General features: G+C 44.5%; 1 protein-coding gene across 2 annotated transcripts in view; it reads right to left on the reverse strand.

The window, feature by feature from the left end:
• The window catches only part of WDR11 (WD repeat domain 11), a 671,833-nt gene that overhangs the window by 642,837 nt on the left and 7,136 nt on the right, over window positions 1–21,860 (reverse strand). For both annotated transcript variants that reach the window (XM_085602786.1, XM_085602777.1), the window contains exon 2: window positions 3,438–3,549. In XM_085602786.1, coding sequence (XP_085458912.1) covers window positions 3,438–3,549 — 112 coding nt within the window. The remainder of the gene's footprint in view (window positions 1–3,437; window positions 3,550–21,860) is intronic.

A 21,860-nucleotide genomic window follows, 5' to 3' on the forward strand; every position in this document is an offset into this window, starting at 1 on the left:
AAATGCACAAGATAGTAATAGCGATTCCTAATGCGGTTGTTATAGACCTACCTTCTGAGTATAAATTAGGTACCTCGCAATTTGTGGCCTATTAGGAATTGCAGCCATCACAGGGATGGTGGCATGCTGTAGTCAGCAGACCACCATGTCTGTGATTGTTTTTTAATAAAGCAGACCTTTTTTTTTTCTTTAATGCAGCCAGTTTTCCTCAAAAGAAAACGAGGTCGATGAAAAAAAAAAATTGAAACTTTTAAGTTTAATTTTTAAGAGCAGGCAGTGGTCCCTTGGACCACTGCCTGCTCCTAAAAAATATTTGCTTCAACATTCAAAAGTTTCCATTTGCATACAGTTACCACCACCCTTGCGGTGTCGGTAAAAAAAGGAATGTTTTGCAACCATAATAAGGGCGCAAAACATTCATACGTACCACTGCAATTCGATATTAGGAAGGGACGCCCTAAATACGCCCCATTCCAAATACTGAATCGCAAATGCAAATTATGGCTCGGTAACAGGTTACCCAATCGCAATTTGGATTTTGTAAATTTTTAAAATATTTTATGCAGTCGCAAACGGCCATATTCTGTGAATTCGGCCATTTGCGACCTCAAAAAGGTTTTGTACATATGGCCCCTCGTTTTGTATTTGTACATCAGATGCCATTTGTAAATTAGTAGGCAGCTGTGTATTCACACTACTGTATATTACGGAAAAAAGGATCTATGGAATGCTCATTTAGTCGTATATCCCAAACAAAGTCTGGAGCTCACGTGGCATATCCTAGACCAAGTCTGGGGCTTCCGTCTCGAGAGATGTGCTGCAAATTTAAATATTTAGGCACAACTTCAGCATGAGCATGGAAACGCTTTTAAGTGCAAAACAGATCTGGTGCAAAACTGCCGTTGGTGTAACATCATCAGGAGTGTAGAGACACTTTTAATTGGGAAAACAAATTTAAGAGAAAGAATCACACTCGGTGCATAAACAAATATAGATGCGATATCGCCTTATTTGCAAAGTTATCTAGAGTGTGCCATTACATTTAGGTGCAAAATTACCAAATATAAGAGAAAATATATAGTACTAAGACGTGACATAACGTGTATAAGATGAGCATGCCATCACATATGGTCCACAACACAGTGAGGAGCAAAATCGCCCTTGGTACAACATCAACATTTGTATGGAAAAGGCTTAGGAAAACAAAGTAAATTTATGTATAAAACCACTTTTGGTACAAAAATCACTTTAGGGGCAAAATCTACCTTGATGCATTGCACTAATAAATATTAAAGTCTTGGAATAGATAATTAGAAATTGCAACAAACTTTTTTTTTTTTCTCAAAGAAAAGACAAAAAGCTTCAAGAGAAAGGAACACAGATCTTCAAAAGTCAATTACAATCCTATAAAGCTGTGCCTTTCGAAAAACCGTTATGGAGCAGCCGTGCATTCATTTTTAGCACTGAAACAAGCAAAAGGCCCCCAGAGCGTGGTTTTGTATACAGTTCAATTGTTAGAAAACTATCTTCAGTCCATAAACACTGTGTTGTTAATTTGCCGCAGCAAATTTGTATGTGTCCAAGGGCTTTTGAAAGTAAAGATCATGCTTTAGGACCCTGTAGTGAGCAGTTCTGCATTTTAGTGGATGCTCCAAGTACTCCTAAAAGTTCAGGAACTCTGCTGCAGGCCCCAGATCATGGGTCTGCAGGCCCCAGATCATGGGAAGACTGATTTCTCTCTCCTCCAGGCCTGCCACCAAATTTTCTGTCTCCATTTTGCAGAATGCTGAACATCTTTCTCCTACTCACTTCCAAATCTCACAGATAGGTAGGGCCAGTTTCTAGGATACCAGCAAACAAGTAGTAGTAAGAGATAGGATCAACCAGTCACTTCAGCCAGAGCTCCAAAACAAGTCCCGGTTTCCCCACATCTACTGGTTCGTATCCGAAGGCGTCCTTTATCTTTAAGTCGATGTTTGAGGCTAGTGGGGATGATGATCAAAAATCTCCTCCAGAGCTTAGGTTCAGTATGTATTTGGTTCCAAGGTTTCAGTCGACAACAGAAAACAATCAGACTCCTTCACCCTATTCTTGTCTTCTCCTATTTGCAGGTGGTGCCCCATAGCTTTAGCAGTGGTTGGTGGAGCCGGGCCAAAAAACATATCCGCACTAAGCTTCCACACAAAATATTTCCCAACTTTTCCGTAAGTCTTTTGACTTATGACTGAAAATAAATGACTAGGCTAGGCGTTTTCAAGATGGTATAAGCCTTTCTCAGCTGCTTGAATTGCCCAAGTCTGCCAATGCCCTTTTCTATGTCAATAAGGTACTTCCCTCTCCAGACCACTAAAAAAACTACTCAAAATGGTCCTGTTCCTTAGGTATCACACTCTGTGCAATAAGTCCACATGTCAAAGGAAAGGCCAACTTAAAGGCTCACTCACAACATATCTCTGCTTAACGTAAACAGAAGACATACTGAAACCTTGGCTTAACCATTTGTGTGTGACTGTCTCAACTTAACACTCCTCCCATCACATTCATCTTATAAGTGAATCAGATAGTTTATGGATGCAGGGTGCCCTGTAATTATGGTCTATTTGTCCTGCTGATAGGAATATAACAGCACAGCAGCTTTCCCGGAAGTTTTTTCTCCTGGAAGATCATGATGAGTGTCATGCATATCTATTCTCAGGAAGCTCTGGTTAGGAGTATATTACAGTCACCATGAGAATCATGCAGAACTAATTTGGTCACCACTGAAAAAAACATGAGATTGACTTATGTGGAACGCTGTTGGAAGTGCAATTCTGACAAGGGGAACTTAATGTACACAATATAGTCTTGTCTAATTGTTACCAAGTTCCGGAAGGAGGCTTTACAAAGAACAGATGGGCTGGAACGTACAGAAAAGGTAGATAACAAGCTTCAGATGTACTTAGGAGTTGAACTTCCAGTGGTAATGTTTACCAAGAGAGACATTCTACAGAACCCTAAGCCTATTAAAAGTCCATTGCTTCAGACATGGTTAGAGTTGAAACAGAGTGGAGTAGTAAAGTAGAAACAATAGAAAGCAACTTAAGGTGTTGGTGGTAACACAGACACATTTCCTAAGGCATGGCACACGTTCAATGGTATTTATCACACTTAATAGCCTTAAATCAATGAGGACATTAATACTGCTGGCCCACTGAGCCTCCCTCACCACTCACTATAAACGTGTGTCTTTTGATCTTTCCATCCTATCATTCACTCTCCTTTTAATTTTTAATAAAGACAATGTATAAACAAGATAGTTTACAATATGTTTTGCTTAAAAATCCAAAAAATTACCAACTCAACAAAAAAAGTTTTTTCATTAAGTAACTAAATTAAGATGTGCAAACATGGAGACACCCTGCCTGACACCACAGTCAACAGAAACCAAAATAGCTTACCTTGACTACATTGGCTTTGTGTCGTTCCAGGACTTGCAGAGTCTGTGCTGAGTTGGAATCTACCACCAGGACAAGTGAGTGACAGCCATATGCAACCAATCCCTGCCAACCCCTAACAGGAAAGAGAAATGGGACCATCAGTTGTCAGGCATGTCTCTCATGTAAATACTTGAAGAGCTAACACTTCATGCCCTTCCATATACCCTTCTTTCCCCTCGCCTTCCCACCCTGCACCAAATCTTACTATCTTCTGATAGTGGTTAATCATATCATTTTTGGTCTAAACTCGTTCTCAACCTATGCTGTCTACAACACTATACCACCCTCAGCCTACGGTCTTACCTAGTACCACATTTACCTTTACACTGCTCAGTCTCGTACTGTTCATGCCTGGTCTTGCTGTCTTGTGTTGTTTTGGAATGTTTTCCATTGAACTACAAAGCAAGAACAACTGAGGGGGCAAGTGATAGCAAGGGCAGTTGGTCCAAACACTAGTTTCTCTCAAAAGTTCGTATTTTTAATAAAGCGTTCAAAAGCCACCTTAGTGTCTCTTCATGTTTGTCACACTACATTAAATGTAAGACTGAATTCTCTTACACCTACATCCACTCGCAAACACCGGAACTTGTATTACTCTTCTCTACTCAAATCTCAAGCCCGGGCGATGTCCTACTCCCAATAAGGCACTACCTTTTCAATCATTTCCCAAAAATACAACCTTACACCCTACAGTTACTGTCTGAAGCATATCATGCCAGCACACCACTACATCCAACCATTTCCATCAATGAAATGCTTCTCTTACCTGGGAGTAGCTGTAGGGTGAGCAACACATATCTTTCCCCATGTACATGACATTACATCTCTACTATAGTATTAGACAAAACTAGGACTCAAATTATTTTGTGATAGTAATTCTTAGTTATCGCCGCTATGGTGGATACATGCAGAGCTTCAGGTGAGATGATCCCTTGGGTTATTGCAGTGAGATAAAATCTAGTTACAAATGAGACAAATAGATATTTACCAGCAGTAAAGCAACGCTTTACAATAGTCAGAGTCTCTTTCAAACACAAGGAGCGTCTGGTTTCACAAGTCTACCTGTCCGACACAAAATCTGGAATATTTTGGATGCTTAATGCTTCTCTTCAGTATCAGATAACAATCATCCTGCATCTACGGATCACAAGACCAGAAGCTACTGGTAGCTGCCTGCGCGGTCACAGATCCAGTTAAAGACAAAACTGGGGAACTCCTATAAATAACACTAAGTTTCAGAGGAAGCAGCATCAAGCCAAATTCAATGTTATTGGTTGTTTCAAAACCTCAAACTTAGGTCATAAAACATATACTTAAATATTAATCTATTCCCACGATTGATTAAAATGTAAAAACAACTTTGTTAGAGTCAAAAAGGAAACCTTTCAAAATGCATTAACATAAATTTTGAAAAGTTAAAAAGACGATCACAACCTCTAACATTTTTGTAGCTTAGATGTATGACAAAGCACCTGTAGTGGAACATATTTTCTTTAAAATGAAGGTAGAGTGAAGAAATGTACTTTGTGCCATTTTGAAGACCGGAGAATACTTCATTACAGGTGTTAAATCCAAGCTTCGTTCTTTGCACACTGGGCATACATATAGTTCTCGACTTAGACCAGACCATCTTCCCATTGGGAATTTCAAAGGAACCCCACACTGCTCCCATATGTAAAAGAAATAAAAAACGTCACATTTTATGTTAATCTGTGTTTAAATATAATCCAGAGTCGATTATATAGAGCGAGATCTCTACAACGAGCACAATCTGCTACAAAACTACAATAATCCTGGCTTGTTGTTCTCGTTTCACCTCTTGAATGGATCCCCATGCTAGACCTGCATTCCATTTGGTACTTGAACTCGTAGGAATGATAGTAAATTCTGAGTGAACCTAAAACCATTCAAAGAGAAGAAGTACAATTCGTTCTCAAGCAATCCTCATAACCTGTTGTTCTTAGCAAACTGTATGTGATATCCGCACCGGATTATTGCATCTAAAACTTTATATTAGCACCGGTTAATCTAAATTCCAGAAGAAGTGCCTTTAATGGATTGGATTTTTTTCAAATGACATATACTCTGTAATATTTTCCCTTCGATACTGTCATGGCAACAGGAAATCAGAATGCTTAGCAAAGCAGTCTGCAAATATTTTTATTATACATATTGTAGAGAGAAAACCATACGGTCAACGGAGGGCGTTATATTAGCTACAAAAAGAGTGGACTAACTATTCACACTGTGATACAAGTTGGTAACAAAACCAGAATCACTCAACATTTTAAAAGGTCCAGTTTATTCTTCCTGTACCTTGACAACGAGAGACCAATTTTGAGCAGGGTTTCGTACCACAAGCCACTCATGACTCTGAAGGTTCTCAAAGGAGGCAATAGTCAGACGAACAAGCATAGACCGGTCCTATCCAATACCCAAGCTAGACTGCAAACCTATTGTGCCATATCAAACCTAAAAGCAAGTGGTAGACCATTAGGTTGGCAGACAAACACTCAGGCCTGTATCTGCTCTTCCAGCCTTGCTCTTATATCTTTCCTAATGTCCATATAATTCTCTTTGGAGAAACACTTTTTGCACAAATAAAGTCTCTGTTCAAGAGTATTTTATCTACGGCACAAAGACAAAATTAACATATGGTTGTTGTTAAGTACCAAGCTTCGGTGATAAAGCCACAATGGGGCCAACTTCCTGGACAAAAAGTCAGTAATTCAAAAATGGCAGCCAAAAAAAACACACAAACACTACTTGTGGCCACACAGCACAAGTAGCAGGAGAGATTTCCTTTAAAAAGATAATACCAATGAGGTAATTGTAATGGCCTCTCGGGTAATGCTACCAAAAAAACAAATGCACAACGAATCCAGCAGGGAAGTTAGAGCAATGGTGAAAAACGGACAACATTGCTGGCACAAAGGTTTACTATCAAACTAAGAAGATAAATGAAAAGCAAGCACCCTAACAGAGCAACATGCTACAAAAGTGCATGGCTTAACCCAAAGCAAGCGAGGCTCCATGTCTCCATCACTTAAACTTGTAAAGAGCATGATTAATACAAAGTAAGGAGCAGCTACCAAACATGGGACTCGAAAACAGCAAGGGTCAACAACACCGCCACAAACTGTTTTTGAAACATTTTACAAAAAAAATAAACTCTAATCTATCCTCTCTTTTGTGCCCAGGATTCTTAGCACAATGAAAAAAATTCTGGAGAAACCTAAACGTTTTGTCTTACATCAGTTACAAGAGATCACGAATAAGTCTGGTACATTTATTTAAAAAGCAAAAATAAAACAAGAGATTTGATTTAAAAAATAAAAAACATTCCCAAGAAACCCAACTCATGGTGTGATGACCATTCCTATACTACTCCGCTCCTGTGTCCTTTTATATATTTCTGTCAGTGCACTCCTGAAGGACTGAATACTTAAAAGTGACCTGAGCACCATTATCCTAAAAGTAATCAACAAGTCATAATCAAGTGTGGAAGAAGAGTAACAGGAACTAACAAACAATAATATACACTATGTATACTAAATGAAAAAGATACAGGTGGTAGATTCCAGCTATACGTACATACAGATTTATGAAGGAACAAATCTTTATTTGCAATTTACCATTCCCGTCTTAGAACGCGCTTTACTTTCTTGTGGATTTACTTTCATTACCGGCTGGCTCCGCCGGCGTGCACGCCAACTCCCGCGGGTCAAAGGTTTCCGGCAGGAGCAGATCTACATTTTGACTGATTGATAGAGAGATATATATATATATCTCAAACATGCTATTCTGCTCACACACCTAACTAACTAATGTGGAAGACTTTGATGCACTGTACATAGGAGCGAGTCCTGCTAACATACTCAGTCAAGGTCCAACAGCTAAATAATACAAAAAGTGTTTAATAGGGGCTTGACAGGGATGAAAGGGTTATGGCAAAATTGGTATTCATCGTGACATACATCACCATTAAAACAAGCATTTGCAATGCAATAGGTCTTGCATTTACGTAAGTTTGAGCTATTAACATTGCAAATGACAATGCCTTTTTTGTTTTCGTTTTTAAAACATAAATAAAAGGCATTGTCATTTACAATGCCAATAGCTTAAACTCACCTAAATGCGAGACCTATTGCATTGCAAATGCTTGTTAAAATATGCAATGGCCACCGCGAAGTGAAAGCCCTGCCCTTTGAGGTTACCCAGCGATGTCACATAGAGAAAATGGACAATGTGAAGGGGTGGAGGAGAGTGGACAGAAGTAATAGAGCCTGGCTGGTGGTGAAATCAATGGGGAAAATAGACTCTCTCTGGAAGCTGGGCTCAGCCTGCAGCGTCGGCAGTTCCTCGTGCTCCCCTGTGCCTTGGAGCCTTGCAACCGACCAGCCCACACATGCCTCAGGCTAGCTATGTACACACAGACATGCTCACCCCCACTCAGCGCCACTGCACAAACCTCTGTCACCGGAGCTGCCTCCCTCACTCCCCAAGGTAGACATAGTACCCTCTGAACTTAACAGCAGTGTGACACTTCCTGTAACTCGGCTCTGCACAGCTCCAGCTGATGCTCAGGGGGTTTCAGGCCCAGGACAGGGGCGGTGCCGGGGCACCCTGTGCGCAGTTACACCGTGCAGAGAAGGGCTTCAGTGCAGCCCTTGGGATGCCGGCAGACAGACAGCTGATCAGTGGTCCGACAGATGCTGCTTTTCGTCCGATAGTTCTTCTGTCCTCCGTGCTCATGCATATGCTCTTTGGTGCGCATGCGTATAGTGTAAGAAACGCACGCTTGCACAAAACGAACAACTTAAAAATGGAGGCTTGGTACTCACAGAAGGCGAATCGTCCATGGCTGCAGAGGGGGTTGCACACAGCACAAAGAAACAAAGGAGTTGCCCGCCCCAGCTAGGCTGAACATCAGCAATAACAACCGTGCCCTCAGCATGCAGGGTTGGACCTCCTCCCTGTACCAAGAAACCCGAGGAGGTGAGGCTAAGGCACGGAGAGGAGGAGAAAGTGTGCGGAGTACGAAAACAAAACACACATCACTGCATAGACCGGTCGGAGATGGTCCACGAATGAGGGTGCTTATCTTCCAGTCGCTAACCAATGAGAGAGCCGACTGGCGCGTGCTCCAGGCGTGAAGGCAGCGTGGTTGCAGGAAGCCCAGAGCGTGCAGCACACGTGACGCCTCCTAAAGATAAGAAATGCATTTGCGACCGCCGCAAAGCAGACGAGCCAGACCGGATGGGCCGGACAAAAAGGTGAAAGGGCGGCAACCCCAAAAGCTCATTTTAATGGCAGGCCACCGTTTAGCATAAACGGTGACAGCAGCCAATCTCACCTGAACGAACAGCGCATGCGCGCTGCAACGCTAGGTGAGACCTAAAAACTAAGGCCAAATGAAAGAAACTTAGGGGCCACCACAAAACATGAAAGAGGGCTAAAAGGCTGCTGTTCAAAATTGGGTTTTTGGTTGGCAGAGGTATGCACTCAGGAACCACAGTCATAGTCAGGGTAAGACGAATACACACCTTAAATTCACCTGTGCCCACCCCTGGTAGCCTGGCACAGAGCAGTAAGATTTAACTTAAGAGGCAATATGTAAAGTATTTGTGCAACACTTCAAAGAGTAAAACAGGAAAAACACCACACAAAAAGATACCATACCTGATTAGAAAAATAGAGCTTAATTTAATCAACACAACAAGAGCAAAACAACAAAAATCCAATAAGTATAGCCAGAGTTATGAATTTGTACAGAATTTGTCCAGACTCCCTACAGGGGGCTAAGTAGTCCATTCTGTGGGGACAGGACATCGCCTATTAAGGTGCAAGTGTGAGGCTGTGCCCAGCTCCTCCCTCACATCCTGCCCAGGATGGCCCAGCAGGATGTGTATTGCCCATCAGTCACACCTAAGATCCCTTTGTGTGTGGCTGTCTAGAGGGGATGCACAAGGCCCAGCTGTCACCCACCCCAGATGAGTATTGGAGACAGGCAGTAGGAACACAGGGCTAAGAGCAGAAAAATGCCATCTTTCTAAAAGTAAAGGACACACAATTGATGGACGAAATACAGAACAAATCAAAACATTCACCCCAGTCAACTGGGAACAGTCCAGCCCAAACTGCCAAGCCAGGTCCTCCCTGGACCGAAAACAAGCATCCTAGGACCGGTTTCGGGGTTTCACCCCTCTTCAGCCAGGATAGCTTGGTTCCAGTGGCACAGTGAGACCTGGACCCACGTTCGGGCTGGACTGTTCCCATTGGGCACAGGGTCAAGACTGATTTGCATATGGCTGGGTCCAAACTGGAATGGCATGGTGAGCAAAAAAACGATGGATTTAGGCCCAAATCTCTGTACTGGGGTGAATGTATGACATTGTTCTGTATTCTGTCCATCAATAGTTCTTTTTGCATTTGTCACCCCGAGTGGGACGGGTTTGCTCAGACGCGAGTCCCGTGCTCTCTATGCCACTGGAATCAAGCTATCCTGGCTGAAGAGGGGTGAAACCCCGAAACCGGTCCTAGGATGCTTGTTTCCAGTCCAGGGAGGACCTGGCCTGGCAGTTCGGGCTGGACTGTTCCCATTGGGCACAGAGTCAAGACTGATTTGCATATGGCTGGGTCCAAACTGGAATGGCATGGTCAGCAAAAGAATGATGGATTTAACCCAGATTGTTTGACTGGGGTGAATGTATGACATTGTTGTACATTCTGTCCATCAATAGATCTTTTTGCATTTGTCACCTCGATTGGGACGGGTATGCTCAGACGTGAGTCCCGTGCTCTCCATGCCACTGGAATCAAGCTATCCTGGCTGAAGAGGGGTGAAACCCCGAAACCGGTCCTAGGATGCTTGTTTCCAGTCCAGGGAAGACCTGGCCTGGCAGTTCGGGCTGGACTGTTCCCATTGGCACAGGGTCAAGACTGATTTGCATATGGCTGGGTCCAAACTGGAATGGCATGGTGAGCAAAAAAACAATGGATTTAGGCCCAGATCTCTGTACTGGGTTGAATGTATGACATTGTTCTGCATTCTGTCCATCAATAGTTCTTTTTTTCTTTTTGCATCTTCTAAAAGTGGAATTAAAAAAAAAAAAAAGTTAACGATAAATTCAAGTTCATCATTACAAAGGATATTTATCATTACATAGGTACTAAACATGACAGCTCTACCTCCTTCAAATTGGGAATTACACTTATCAGATGTAACAAGGAATCTCCAATGTTAACCTATGAGGGGGTAGGCCTCACGGTACTGAAAAACGAATTTGAGAGTTTTTCATTACCAGGACATGTAAAACTTAAAAGAATATGTCCTGCCTTTTACTTACACAGCACCCTGCCCTATGGGCTACCTAAGGCCTACCTTAGAGGTGACATACGTAATAAAGGGTTAGCAAGGGGTTTTATATGGCAAGTTGACATGGCAGTGTAAACTGCCAACACGGGCTCTGCAGTGGCAGGCCTGAGACTTGTTTAAAGGGCTACTTAGGTGGGTGGCACAATCTCTGCTGCAGGCCCACTAGTAGCATTTAATTTACATGCCATGGGCACATGTAGTGCACATTACTAGGGACCTATAAGTAAATTAAGTATGCCAATTGTGTACAAGTCAATGTTACCATGCTTTAAGCAGAGAGCACATGCACTTTAGCACTGGCTTGCAGTGGTAAAGTGCCCATAGCCCTAAAGCCAAGAAAAACAAATTCAGCATAAAGGGAAGAAGGAAGGCAAACGGTTTGGTGGTGACCATGCAGAAAGGGCCATTTCCAACAGCTACTTAGCCAAAGAAATTAAGAGATCCCAAGCATTTCAAAGAAAAATGTTTATTTCTATAAAAAATAATGGAGTAACACTACGGTATTGTGGGGTTCTCTGTTCTCTGACTAGAACTGAAAATACAAAAGATAGGCATCTAAACTAGTTTGACATTAGGTAATCTAGCCCTGCATCCATCTTCAGCCTCGCCATGATTTGTCAGAACTCCATACAGTCTTCCTGCCTTGAATACATAACCTGTGCATGCTTGCCATCAACCCATCCCACCATGGTTGACAGGCTTGACCGACCAGCGAAGAAGCATCCTTAGGAAAATAGAGAGTGAACGGAGGAATGAACATGCCACCATCAGCTGCAACGGCAATCTAGATAGAGAGCTCCTAGAAAACAAAATAAGCTACTCACCTTGTCAGCCAAATCTACCTACATCCTAAATCAAATGAAGTCCTCAAACTACAGGCCAGTTTCTAATCTACCATGGCTCAGCATGGTCACTAAATGGTTTGTTGCTAACCAACTCAACATTTTCCTCTCTGGCAATCATCTGCTAGACAGCTATCTATTTGGCTTTCGACCTGGCTGCACAATCGATAAGACAACACTGAAAGTGCTAGATGACGTCCATCATATTCTCAACAAGGGTGATGCCTGCCTAGTTGTTCTTCTTGACCTCTCAGCTGCTTTCAATTCCACTAATTGTAAAACACTCATTCAAATACTTGAACACTGCATGTGATTCTATGAAACAGTTTAAAGATGGTTTGAGGCATTTCTAACTGAGAGACGGGTACATTTCGGGGACCACTACTCCTCCACCTCCAATTTCTGCTATGTAGTCTCACATGGCTCCAACCTAGTGTCCCCTGGTTTTTTTTCTATACATGGAGCCACAAATTCTGATCTCCCAAAACTCAGGTGTTGCCCTTCACCGATATGCTGATGACACAGAGGTTTATCTAAAAATCTCCCCATTAGTAGATATTCTAACTTCAAACTAGGGTGAATCTGGACCGGCTTTTTAATCCACATAAAACTGAATTTCTCATCCTCTCAACTTCTACTAAAAAGCAGATCTGACCACAAGTTTCTCAATTCTAAATCTGGATGGCTTTCTGTCCATACAAATTTCGTCAGGTAGAGTGCTTGGCTTCAAACTCAATCTGGCCTTCAAAATTTCCTCTTATATCCGTATGATGGCAACTTTTACCTCCATGCACTAAAAAAAAAAATACATTCGCTCATTCCTCCTTATCTGCTAAAAACAGCAGTCTATGCATCACTTCACAGCTTGATTTTGACAACTCTCTCCCGGCTGGTTCCACAATCAGCCTTGGCCCCAATCAAAATGGCATTCTATTTGACAGCTAGAACTAGTCCATTCTGAAGATAAATATGACCACATCTCCCCAGACCTTCATAAATTACATTGGTGGTCCGTTTTAACCAGGATTAGTCAGAATCTGTTGCCTTCTCCTTGAGTCTCTATGTGCTGACACTCCTCCTTACCTTGCAGACTTCCCTAAGTTTTCTATATACACTTGGAGCATAAAATAAACTAAGAAGTTGTATAATTCCACAATCTTCAATCAACCAAACTTTGGCTTGACCTGCGATACACTCAGCATGTTGATCCAGACATCAGAGACACTCGTCCCTTATTAGGGGGCCATTCTAGGAACATTATCCTGTTACTACTCCACTTGCTCAAAACGTCTGAGAGTTCTTGTCATCTTTCACCTGCTTGGCGCACTGAATACTTAGCCATCAATTATACAATTGCTTACAGTTATTTATCTCTTATCAGGTTGTTGTTCTATAATTATTGCTTTGGCACAGCTCAATTTATCTAGTGATCCATTGAACAACTCGACATTTCATCCTCTTTGTGCAACTATTTAGAAGTTACCAGTTATGGTTATTAAGAACGCCCACCGTTGTTTTGATCGTCCCCTTTGGGATGCATCAAACCATATAGCTCTGTGCATATCTTAAGCCAAGAGGTAGTATTTTTTTTAAGATGAAAAACGTGTTGGCTGTTCATAAACCATACTGGCTGTGTACATATCATATTGAGACATCTCTCATAATTTTACAATGTGTACTGCTTATATTGTATGAATGTTTAATACATTTTACATGCTAATAATATATTTTGAAAGATTGGAGTTTCGTGGAATTATACAACTTTGTAGTTTATTTTGTGCTCCAAACAAGTGTATATAGTATTGTTTGGTATTGCCCTAGGAGATTCTCCATTATTACATCTCTCTGCTGCAGAGGTGTTGTCTGTTGTAGCACAGCGATGAACTGACCGCTTTTTGTGGGGATTTCAGTGCTGGTCGCGCAGTCCCATTGTTGCATCTCTGTAACAGTCATTATCTAAGATTTCTGGAGGCCAAAGAGGTCTAAGAAGTCACAAATGTTTCCTAATCAAAACCCCTAAGGTGACAATCTCTGCTGCTTAAAGACAAACTTTATTTGGTTTGCCCCTTCAAACTGGAACTGTCTTACCCTAGCGTTTAGATATTTGACACCATACACTACCTTCTGAAAACATCTAAAGACCTAATACTTCATATAATGTTTCACAACAAACTGTTGATTTCACTCTAAGGGTCTCCAAAGTTCTATACTTGTTAGTAGCAGTGTAACCCTGTTAATTTCGAATGTTGCTTTGTAAAACATCCTAATAACATTGATGCCCAGGTGAGCTATTCAAATGTCTAAATAAATACATTTCTATCCTCTGTAGACAGTAGACAGAGGATGTCTCCTATAGTTCCTCCGTTATGTGAAACATCTGCAATTATTTCAAGGTATTCAGTTAGTCTTAGATACAGACGTATGTTTAGAAAGCCATTCCTCCGTGTTTGTTTTGCTTATTCTATTAATTGTATGAATGAGATTATTTTATGCGCCTGCAGTAATTTAAAGTCTTGTACAAGTGGGTAGGACCTTACTTGGGTCTTGTTGGTTGATATAATGCAGAAAGTGGTGTACAGCCTGTCAACATTCTATACCAAATCCTGGGTATTGGAGCAGGACTGTAGGGTCTTGTCCTTGTTATCTTTATCAATTTTCAGAGGAAGCTTGTTAAACTGATAAATCAACCAGTGTCGGTTCAGTTTCTTATCTCCTTTCTGGGTTACTGGTTTCATTTTTAGATACAAGCATAAGCATAGATTAATGGTGCTATATATAATATTGTGAGAAGTTTGGCCTGGTATATGATGTTCACTAGTTAAAGTGACCACCTTGTACCATGCCAAGCAACCCTTATGGTGTGGTTGTAAGTCAACCTTTTCGGACCAGCTGCCCTAGTGGTAGCGTAGGCTAAGCAGTCTTTGAGGTTAAACTCGTGAAACGTGTTAAGCAGGCTGTTTTACCAAATGTAACCCCCCTTTATACCAATGAAAGGACACCACACAGATATATATTGAAAATATATATGTATTTATTTCTCAAAGTATCCCCTAGACTCTTTATGAGCACAGGAGCACAAATCGTTAAACAAGAATACGTTAGAATACACAGAAGTTGCACTTTATATGGATAGGCCCTGGTGGCCACTCGAACCATATACTAAAATAGTGGTATAAGTACCACGAACAGAAAAGGGAAAAGGCCTAGGGCCTCTAGAATCGCTGGGCCTACAAGGAGCTAACTTTAGTTAGTGACCAGGAGGTCCACGGGTTGCGTGTGCAGAGCAAATAGTCACACGCGTGCTCCCATAGGTTTTCAATGGGTGCGTAAAAGTTACAAAGTTACTGCAAAAAGGATCTTCCGGATGGACTATGAACTCAATATTGGAAACACAGACACTAGAGATGATACTCTACACTTGGGCACCGGAGTGCCAGCTTTACCTCACCCACAGGAAGCGGGTGCATAGGTCTCGAAGTGCGTCGGGTTTCTTCTATCTGTTCAATGGAGCCTGAAGACAAAGATGCTGCAGGCGGTCGGTCCGGAAGGGATGCGGTGGATCCAAGGGTGGATCGGAGTTGTAGAAGACCTGTAAGCAGAGGGGACAGTGTTCACAGTCACTAGCCAGTGACCAGCGTGGCACCAAGTGGGTACCAGGCGATGTCGGGTGCAAACAGGAGGAAAGGTGTAGCTTGTCTCTGCAGCCACGTGGTCCCTGAAGGTCGACGACGTCCAGGAGTCGGTTCACGAGCTGTCCCACGCAGGCTCTCGCTGTCGGCGACTTGATCGAAGCAAACAAGCCTTGGCAAAAGCAATTGTTGTGGAAAACGAAATAAGCTGATGGTTCTGACCAGCAAGGTCAGAGGGACTGCTCCTTTGGAGGGGAGCAAGGGCCAGTCTGGAGCAACCAGACCAGCGGTGTAGTTCTTGAAGTTCGTCGCCAAGATGGCCACTAGCCAGCGGGCCAGCAACCGGTTAGGCGCGTCGAGTGGCAAAATGCAGAAGGGCCCCACGCAGATCGTGGAGATGCTGGAGGGCTCACCTTTGGTGCAGATGCTGCTCGGGTGTTGGGCTTCTCAGATCCCAAAGCACAACTTGGAGGGAGCCTCGGTTGTCGCGCTTGCAGCTTGTCGTGGTCTTTTCAAGATGGCTGGCTCCACGTGTCTCGGTGCCTCCACGGGTTCCTCTTTTTCAGGGACTGTGGATCGGGCGGTGAGAGGTCTGGAGGTCCAGGTCTTGTCAGTCTCTGGGCTCGGGCTCCGGCGGGAGGCGGCGGCAAAGCAGACGTTGATTCGCTGGATGGTGCTTGCGTTAGCAAGGTGGTCACTCCCTGACCACAGGGGAGATTGGCTTCAGTCCTCTGTGCGGCAGAGCGTTGATGTTCCCGTCTTCTTCTTGTAGTTAAGTTGATTCCAGGATGTCTAAAGTCTTAGGACACAGCTCCTACCTTTATTCGGATTCTAGGGGCCGGACTACCTGCTAGGTCCCTCCCTAAGGGTGGGACCAGGAAGGGGGGTGGTTACACCCCCAATCCTTTGTCCAGCTCGCCCCAGGTCCAGGGCTGGTGTGCCCCAGGACCGGTTTGAACTGGCATATGCACCGAGGCTCCTTGTGAGCCTCAGGCATGTCTGGTTCCTTTCAAGCCCTACCTGACCAATACACAAAATCCTGTCTGGGGTGGTGCACGCACCTCCCCTGGCAGGAAACCCTTTGTCCACACCTCCCAAGCTGGAAGGACTCCCAGCAGCAGGAGGGCAGACTTGTGTCTGTGGTGGCAGCATCCATTTTGTGGAGCTGAGGCTATGTCTGATTTTACCCGGGTTTCAGGTACTGTACATGTCGTGTCCCTCTAGAAGGGTGGAATGCTAACCCAGTCGCCAGAATTGGGGAGGGGTTAGTATTCCAATTCGTATGACACCTTACTCGACATGTTTTGATAAAGCCAAACCAAAGATAGCATTTAACCGCGAGGTTCATAATGCACTTAAGAGTATATGGTATGACGATATCTGGAAACAGTAGAAGGAAGTTGTTCCGACCACTGCAGACGGGCTCAGCTCATGCCAGAGCACCATCTCACATGGAACCAAGCACTCTGCCTTCAGGATTGTTAAGGCCTGCCATAGGAGTGACTTATAGGTTAACAGGTGTCCCATTTAAGGTTAGGTATAGGTATACTACACCTAAGTAAGAGGTGGTTACACCAACTTACCCCAGCTGAGTGATCAGCCAGTTGTGTCAAATTTGTTAGGCCAGGCCAGGGGTGGCACAATACATGCTTCAGCCCCTGGTAGGCCTTAGATACACCAATGCCCTGGGTACCTAGTGTACACTGGTACAGGGGCTCACAGGGTGATCCACTTCCAATTGGTTATGCACCTAGGGTGCATAGTGTAAATTTAGTAGAGAGAACAGCAGGCTGGGGGTCTGATTGGCAGGCCCACAGCCTCAATATGTCAAAAACCAGTGAAGCAAAAAGCAAAAATTTGGGGTGACCATAGGATAGCAGACCCTACTCTCCTACACAACCCCCCCCCCCCAAACGCAGGGACATTAAACTAGCCTTGACCAGTCTCGTCTTCATGTCCTAAGTGGAAGTACCTGGAGAGACCATCTGCATTCCCATGGTCAGTACCTGGCCGGTGCTCCACTGTAAAGTCCATCCCCTGTAGGGAAATGGACCACCTAAGCAGTTTGGGGTTTTCACCCTTCATCTGATTTAGCCACAAGAGGGGCTTATGGTCGGTCTGAATCTTGAAGTGAGTGCCAAACAAGTATGGCCTCAGCTTCTTCAGGGCCCACACCACAGCAAAGGCCTCCCTCTCAATAGCTGACCAATTCTTCTCTCTGGGGGTCAACCTTCTGCTAATAAAAGCAATGGGTTGGTCTTGACCATCTACATTAAGTTGTGACAGCACAGCTCCCACACCCAACTCAGAAGCATCTGTTTGGACAATAAACTCTTTGGAGTAGTCAGGACTTTTCAGGATAGGTGCAGAGCACATGGCCTCCTTCAGGTCATCAAATGCCTTTTGACAGCTTACTGTCCACTGAACCTTTTTGGGCATCTTCTTGGATGTCAGATCATTAAGAGGAGTCACAATGGACCCATAGTTCTTAACAAACTTCCTGTAGTACCCAGTCAAGCCCAAGAAAGCTCGAACTTGAGTCTAGGTGGTTGGAGGAGACCAGTCCTTGATGGATTGTATCTTACTCTCCAGTGGTTGAACTTGGCCTCCACCTACAAGGTGGCCCAAATACACAACCTTACTCTGCCCTATCTGGCACTTAGTAGCCTTGATAGTGAGGCCTGCTCTTTGCAGAGCCTCAAGAGCCTTCTTCAGGTGGATCAGGTGATCCTCCCAGGTGGAGCTAAAGACAGCAATGTCGTCAAGATAAGCTGCGCAAAAGTCATTCAACCCAGTAAGGACTTGATTCACCAACCTTTGGAAGGTGGCAGGTGCATTCTTCAGACCAAAGGGCATCACCACAAATTGGTAGTGCCCACCTGGGGTTGAGAATGCTGTTTTGGCCTTAGACTCCTCAGCTAATCTGATTTGCCAATAGCCAGCTGTCAAGTCAAATGTGCTCAAAAACTTAGCAGAAGCTAGTTTGTCTATGAGCTCATCTGCCCTTGGAATAGGATGTGCATCTGTCCTGGTGACAGCATTGAGTCCTCTGTAATCCACACAGAACCTCATCTCTCTCTTGCCATCTTTGGTGTGAGGTTTGGGGACCAGAACCACTGGGCTAGCCCAGGGGCTCTCTGAGGGTTCAATGACACCCAATTCCAGCATTTTGTGTACCTCAGCCTTTATACAGTCCCTGACGTGGTCAGGTTGTCTGTAAAGCTTGTTCTTTACAGGCAGACTGTCACCAGTGTCCACCACATGGGTACACCAGTCAGTTTGGCTAGGTATCAAGGAAAACATGTGTTGAAATGATTGTAGAACTTGTCTACATTCAGTCTGCTGATGATCAGTGAGGTTGCCTCCAAGGGTCACTCCTTCAACTGAACCATCCTCAGGGTTCTGAGACAACAGGTCTGGGAGAGGGTCACTCTCTTCCTCCTGTCCCTCATCTGTAGCCATGAGCAAGCCCATGTCTGCCCTGTCAACATATGCTTTTAACCTGTTAACATGGAGTACCCTGTGGGGACTCCTGGGAGTTCCTAGGTCCACCAAGTAGGTGACCTCTCCCTTCTTTTCCAGGATTGTATGGGGTCCAGACCATTTGTCTTGGAGTGCTGCTGGGGCCACTGGCTCCAACACCCATACCTTCTGTCCTGGCTGAAACTCAACCAAGACAGCCTTTTGGTCATGCCAAGCTTTCTGTAAGGCCTGGCTTGCCTCAAGGTTTTTGGATGCCTTCTCCATATACTCAGCCATCCTGGAGCGGAGACCAAGTACATAGTCCACTATGTCTTGCTTAGGCTTTTTGAGAGGTAACTCCCATCCTTCCTTCACCAAACACAGTGGGCCTCTTACAGGGTGCCCAAACAACAATTCAAAGGGGCTGTAACCAACTCCTTTTTGTGGGACCTCTCTGTAAGCAAACAGAAGGCAGGGTAGAAGGATGTCCCATCTTCGCCTGAGCTTTTCAGGTAATCCTTTGATCATACCCTTTAGGGTCTTGTTGAATCTCTCAACAAGCCCATTGCATTGTGGGTGATAAGGGGTGGTGAACTTGTAGTTGACACCACATTCCTTCCACATAGCTGTCAAGTATCCTGACATGAAGTTGGTACCTCTGGCAGAAACCACCTCCTTAGGAAACCCCACTCAGGAGAATACTCCCAGCAGGGCCCTGGCCACAACAGGTGCTGTAGTGGTCCTAAGGGGAATTGCCTCTGGATACCTTGTGGCATGATCCACTACCACCAGTATAAATCTGTGCCCAGATGCAGTGGGAGGATCCATGGGACCCACTATATCTATCCCCACTCTTTCAAAGGGGACCCCCACCACAGGTAGTGGTATCAGGGGGGCCTTTGTTGTGCCACCTGATTTGCCACTGGCTTGGCAGGTCACACAGGAGCGACAAAACCCCTTGGTATCTTCATTCATGTGAGGCCAGTGAAAGTGAGGGACAAGCCTGTCCCAAGTCTTGTTCTGGCCTAAGTGTCCTGCTAAAGGAATATCATGGGCCAAGGTAAGAAGGAAGCCCCTAAATTGCAGAGGTATAACCAACCTCCTGGTTGCACCAGGCTTGGGGTCTCTAGCCTCTGAATAAAGGAGCCCTTCATCCCAATACACTTTATGGGTACCTTGAGCATTCCCAGCAGCCTCAGCAGCAGCCAGCTGTCTGAGGGGTTCAAGAGAGGGACAGGATAACTGAGCCTGCCTCAAGTCAGCCCTTAAAGGTCCCCCTGTCCCCAGAAACTCAACCTGATCAGGTTCAAGCTCTTCAGGGACAGTTCCTTCAGGGTTCTCTAGATCAGCTTCCTGGGAAGGTTGATCATCACTCTGAGGCAGGGGGGAAGGCACAGCCTTGACCCTCCTGTTCTTCTTCTTGGTAGGTGCTTGGTCCATTGTTCCAGGATCCAAGACCTGAGGTTCAGTAAGGCACTTTTTGGCCTGTGACCTGGTCACAGCAAGGACATGTGGTGATATACCTAACATCTCTGCATGTGTCCTGTACTCCACTTCAGACCATAGAGAACTCTCTAGGTCATTGCCCAACAAACATTCTACTGGGAGGTCTGCACTAACCACAACCCTTTTGAGGCCAGTTACCCCTCCCCATGAGAAGTGAACAACTGCCACACTATGTGAAGTAGTGGCATTGCTGGCATTGGTCACCAGGTAATTCTCACCTGGTATGTACTGTCCAGGGTCCACAAAGCCTGGTGTCACCATGGTGACACTGGCACATGTGTCCCTGTAGGCTTGAGCCACTTTTTCATTAATTAAAGGAGTCTGTCTGTACTTGCCCAGGTTACTGGGGCTCATAGTCAGGGACAAATCTATGTCCCCATCACAGATCAGGACTGCCTGTGTCAGGGTTCTGTCTAAGTCAGAATCTCCTTCAGTTCCCATAGTGATTCCCACTACACCCTTTGTCTGGGGACCAACACTGCTAACAGTAGTACTGGGAGCAGGTGCCTTAGGGGCAACAGTGTTGGGGGCTCCACCCTTCCTACAATCACTAGTCCAGTGAGTTGTATTCTTGCAATGATTGCACCAGGGTTTCTTTTGACCTTCTTTCTTCTTTCCCTTAGATTGTTGTTGGGACCCACCCTCCTTAGCAGTAGTTTGGGGCCCTGTTGAAGACTTCTGGTCTTTAGATTTCTGATCTCCAACCTTTTGGTCTGTTTTCTTCTGATCACCCCCTTGGCCCTGGTTCTGGTTCTTTTGCTTAACCCTGGTTCTGACCCATTTGTCTGCCTTCTTTCCCAATTCTTGAGGAGATGTCAGATCAGAGTCAACCAAGTGTTGATGCAGTTGCTGGTTTTGACAGTTATTTAAAATCTGTTCTCTCATCATCAAATTGTACAATCCTGTATAATCAGATACCTTACTTCCCAGCAACCAACCCTCCAAAGCCTTAGTGGCACATTCAATGTATTCAGACCAGTCCTGAGTCTGTGTCTTCTGGGTGTCTCTGAACAATAACCTGTACTGTTCAGTGGTTAAGCCTAACCCATCAACTAGGAAACTCTTCAGGGCTCTGTAATTTCTGACATCCTCTTCTCTAACAGTGAGGAGTCTATCTCTGCCTCTTCCTTCAAAAGAGAGCCAGAGGATTGCTGCCCACTGGTCTTCAGGAACCTGCTGCACTTTGCAGGCTCTCTCAAGAGCAGTCATCCACTTGTGGATATCATCCCCACTTTTGTAGGGGGGCACAACCTTGGACAGGTTCCTATTGTCAAAGACCCTATCCTTGTCCTTAGGGACAATGCTGCCACCAGTGGGTACAGACCCACTCTCTTTAGGTCGCCTAGCCTTACTCAGTTTCTCTTCCATCAGAGCTACTTCTAGCTCCTGTTTCCTGATTCACAGCTGAGCTTCCTGCATTCTGGCCTCATGTTCCCTCCTCTGAGGGGTGGTCATCCTTCTCCTGGAGTGACCTTGAGAGCCTCTAGAGGCATGAGAAGCATTAGATTCACCTGAGTGATTCCTTTGCCTCCCAAGCCCCTGGTTAAGTCCACTGGGGAGATCTAAT

This window comes from Triturus cristatus, chromosome 1_2 (genome assembly GCF_964204655.1).
Source record: "Triturus cristatus chromosome 1_2, aTriCri1.1, whole genome shotgun sequence".
In the NCBI taxonomy this organism is placed as follows: domain Eukaryota; kingdom Metazoa; phylum Chordata; class Amphibia; order Caudata; family Salamandridae; genus Triturus; species Triturus cristatus.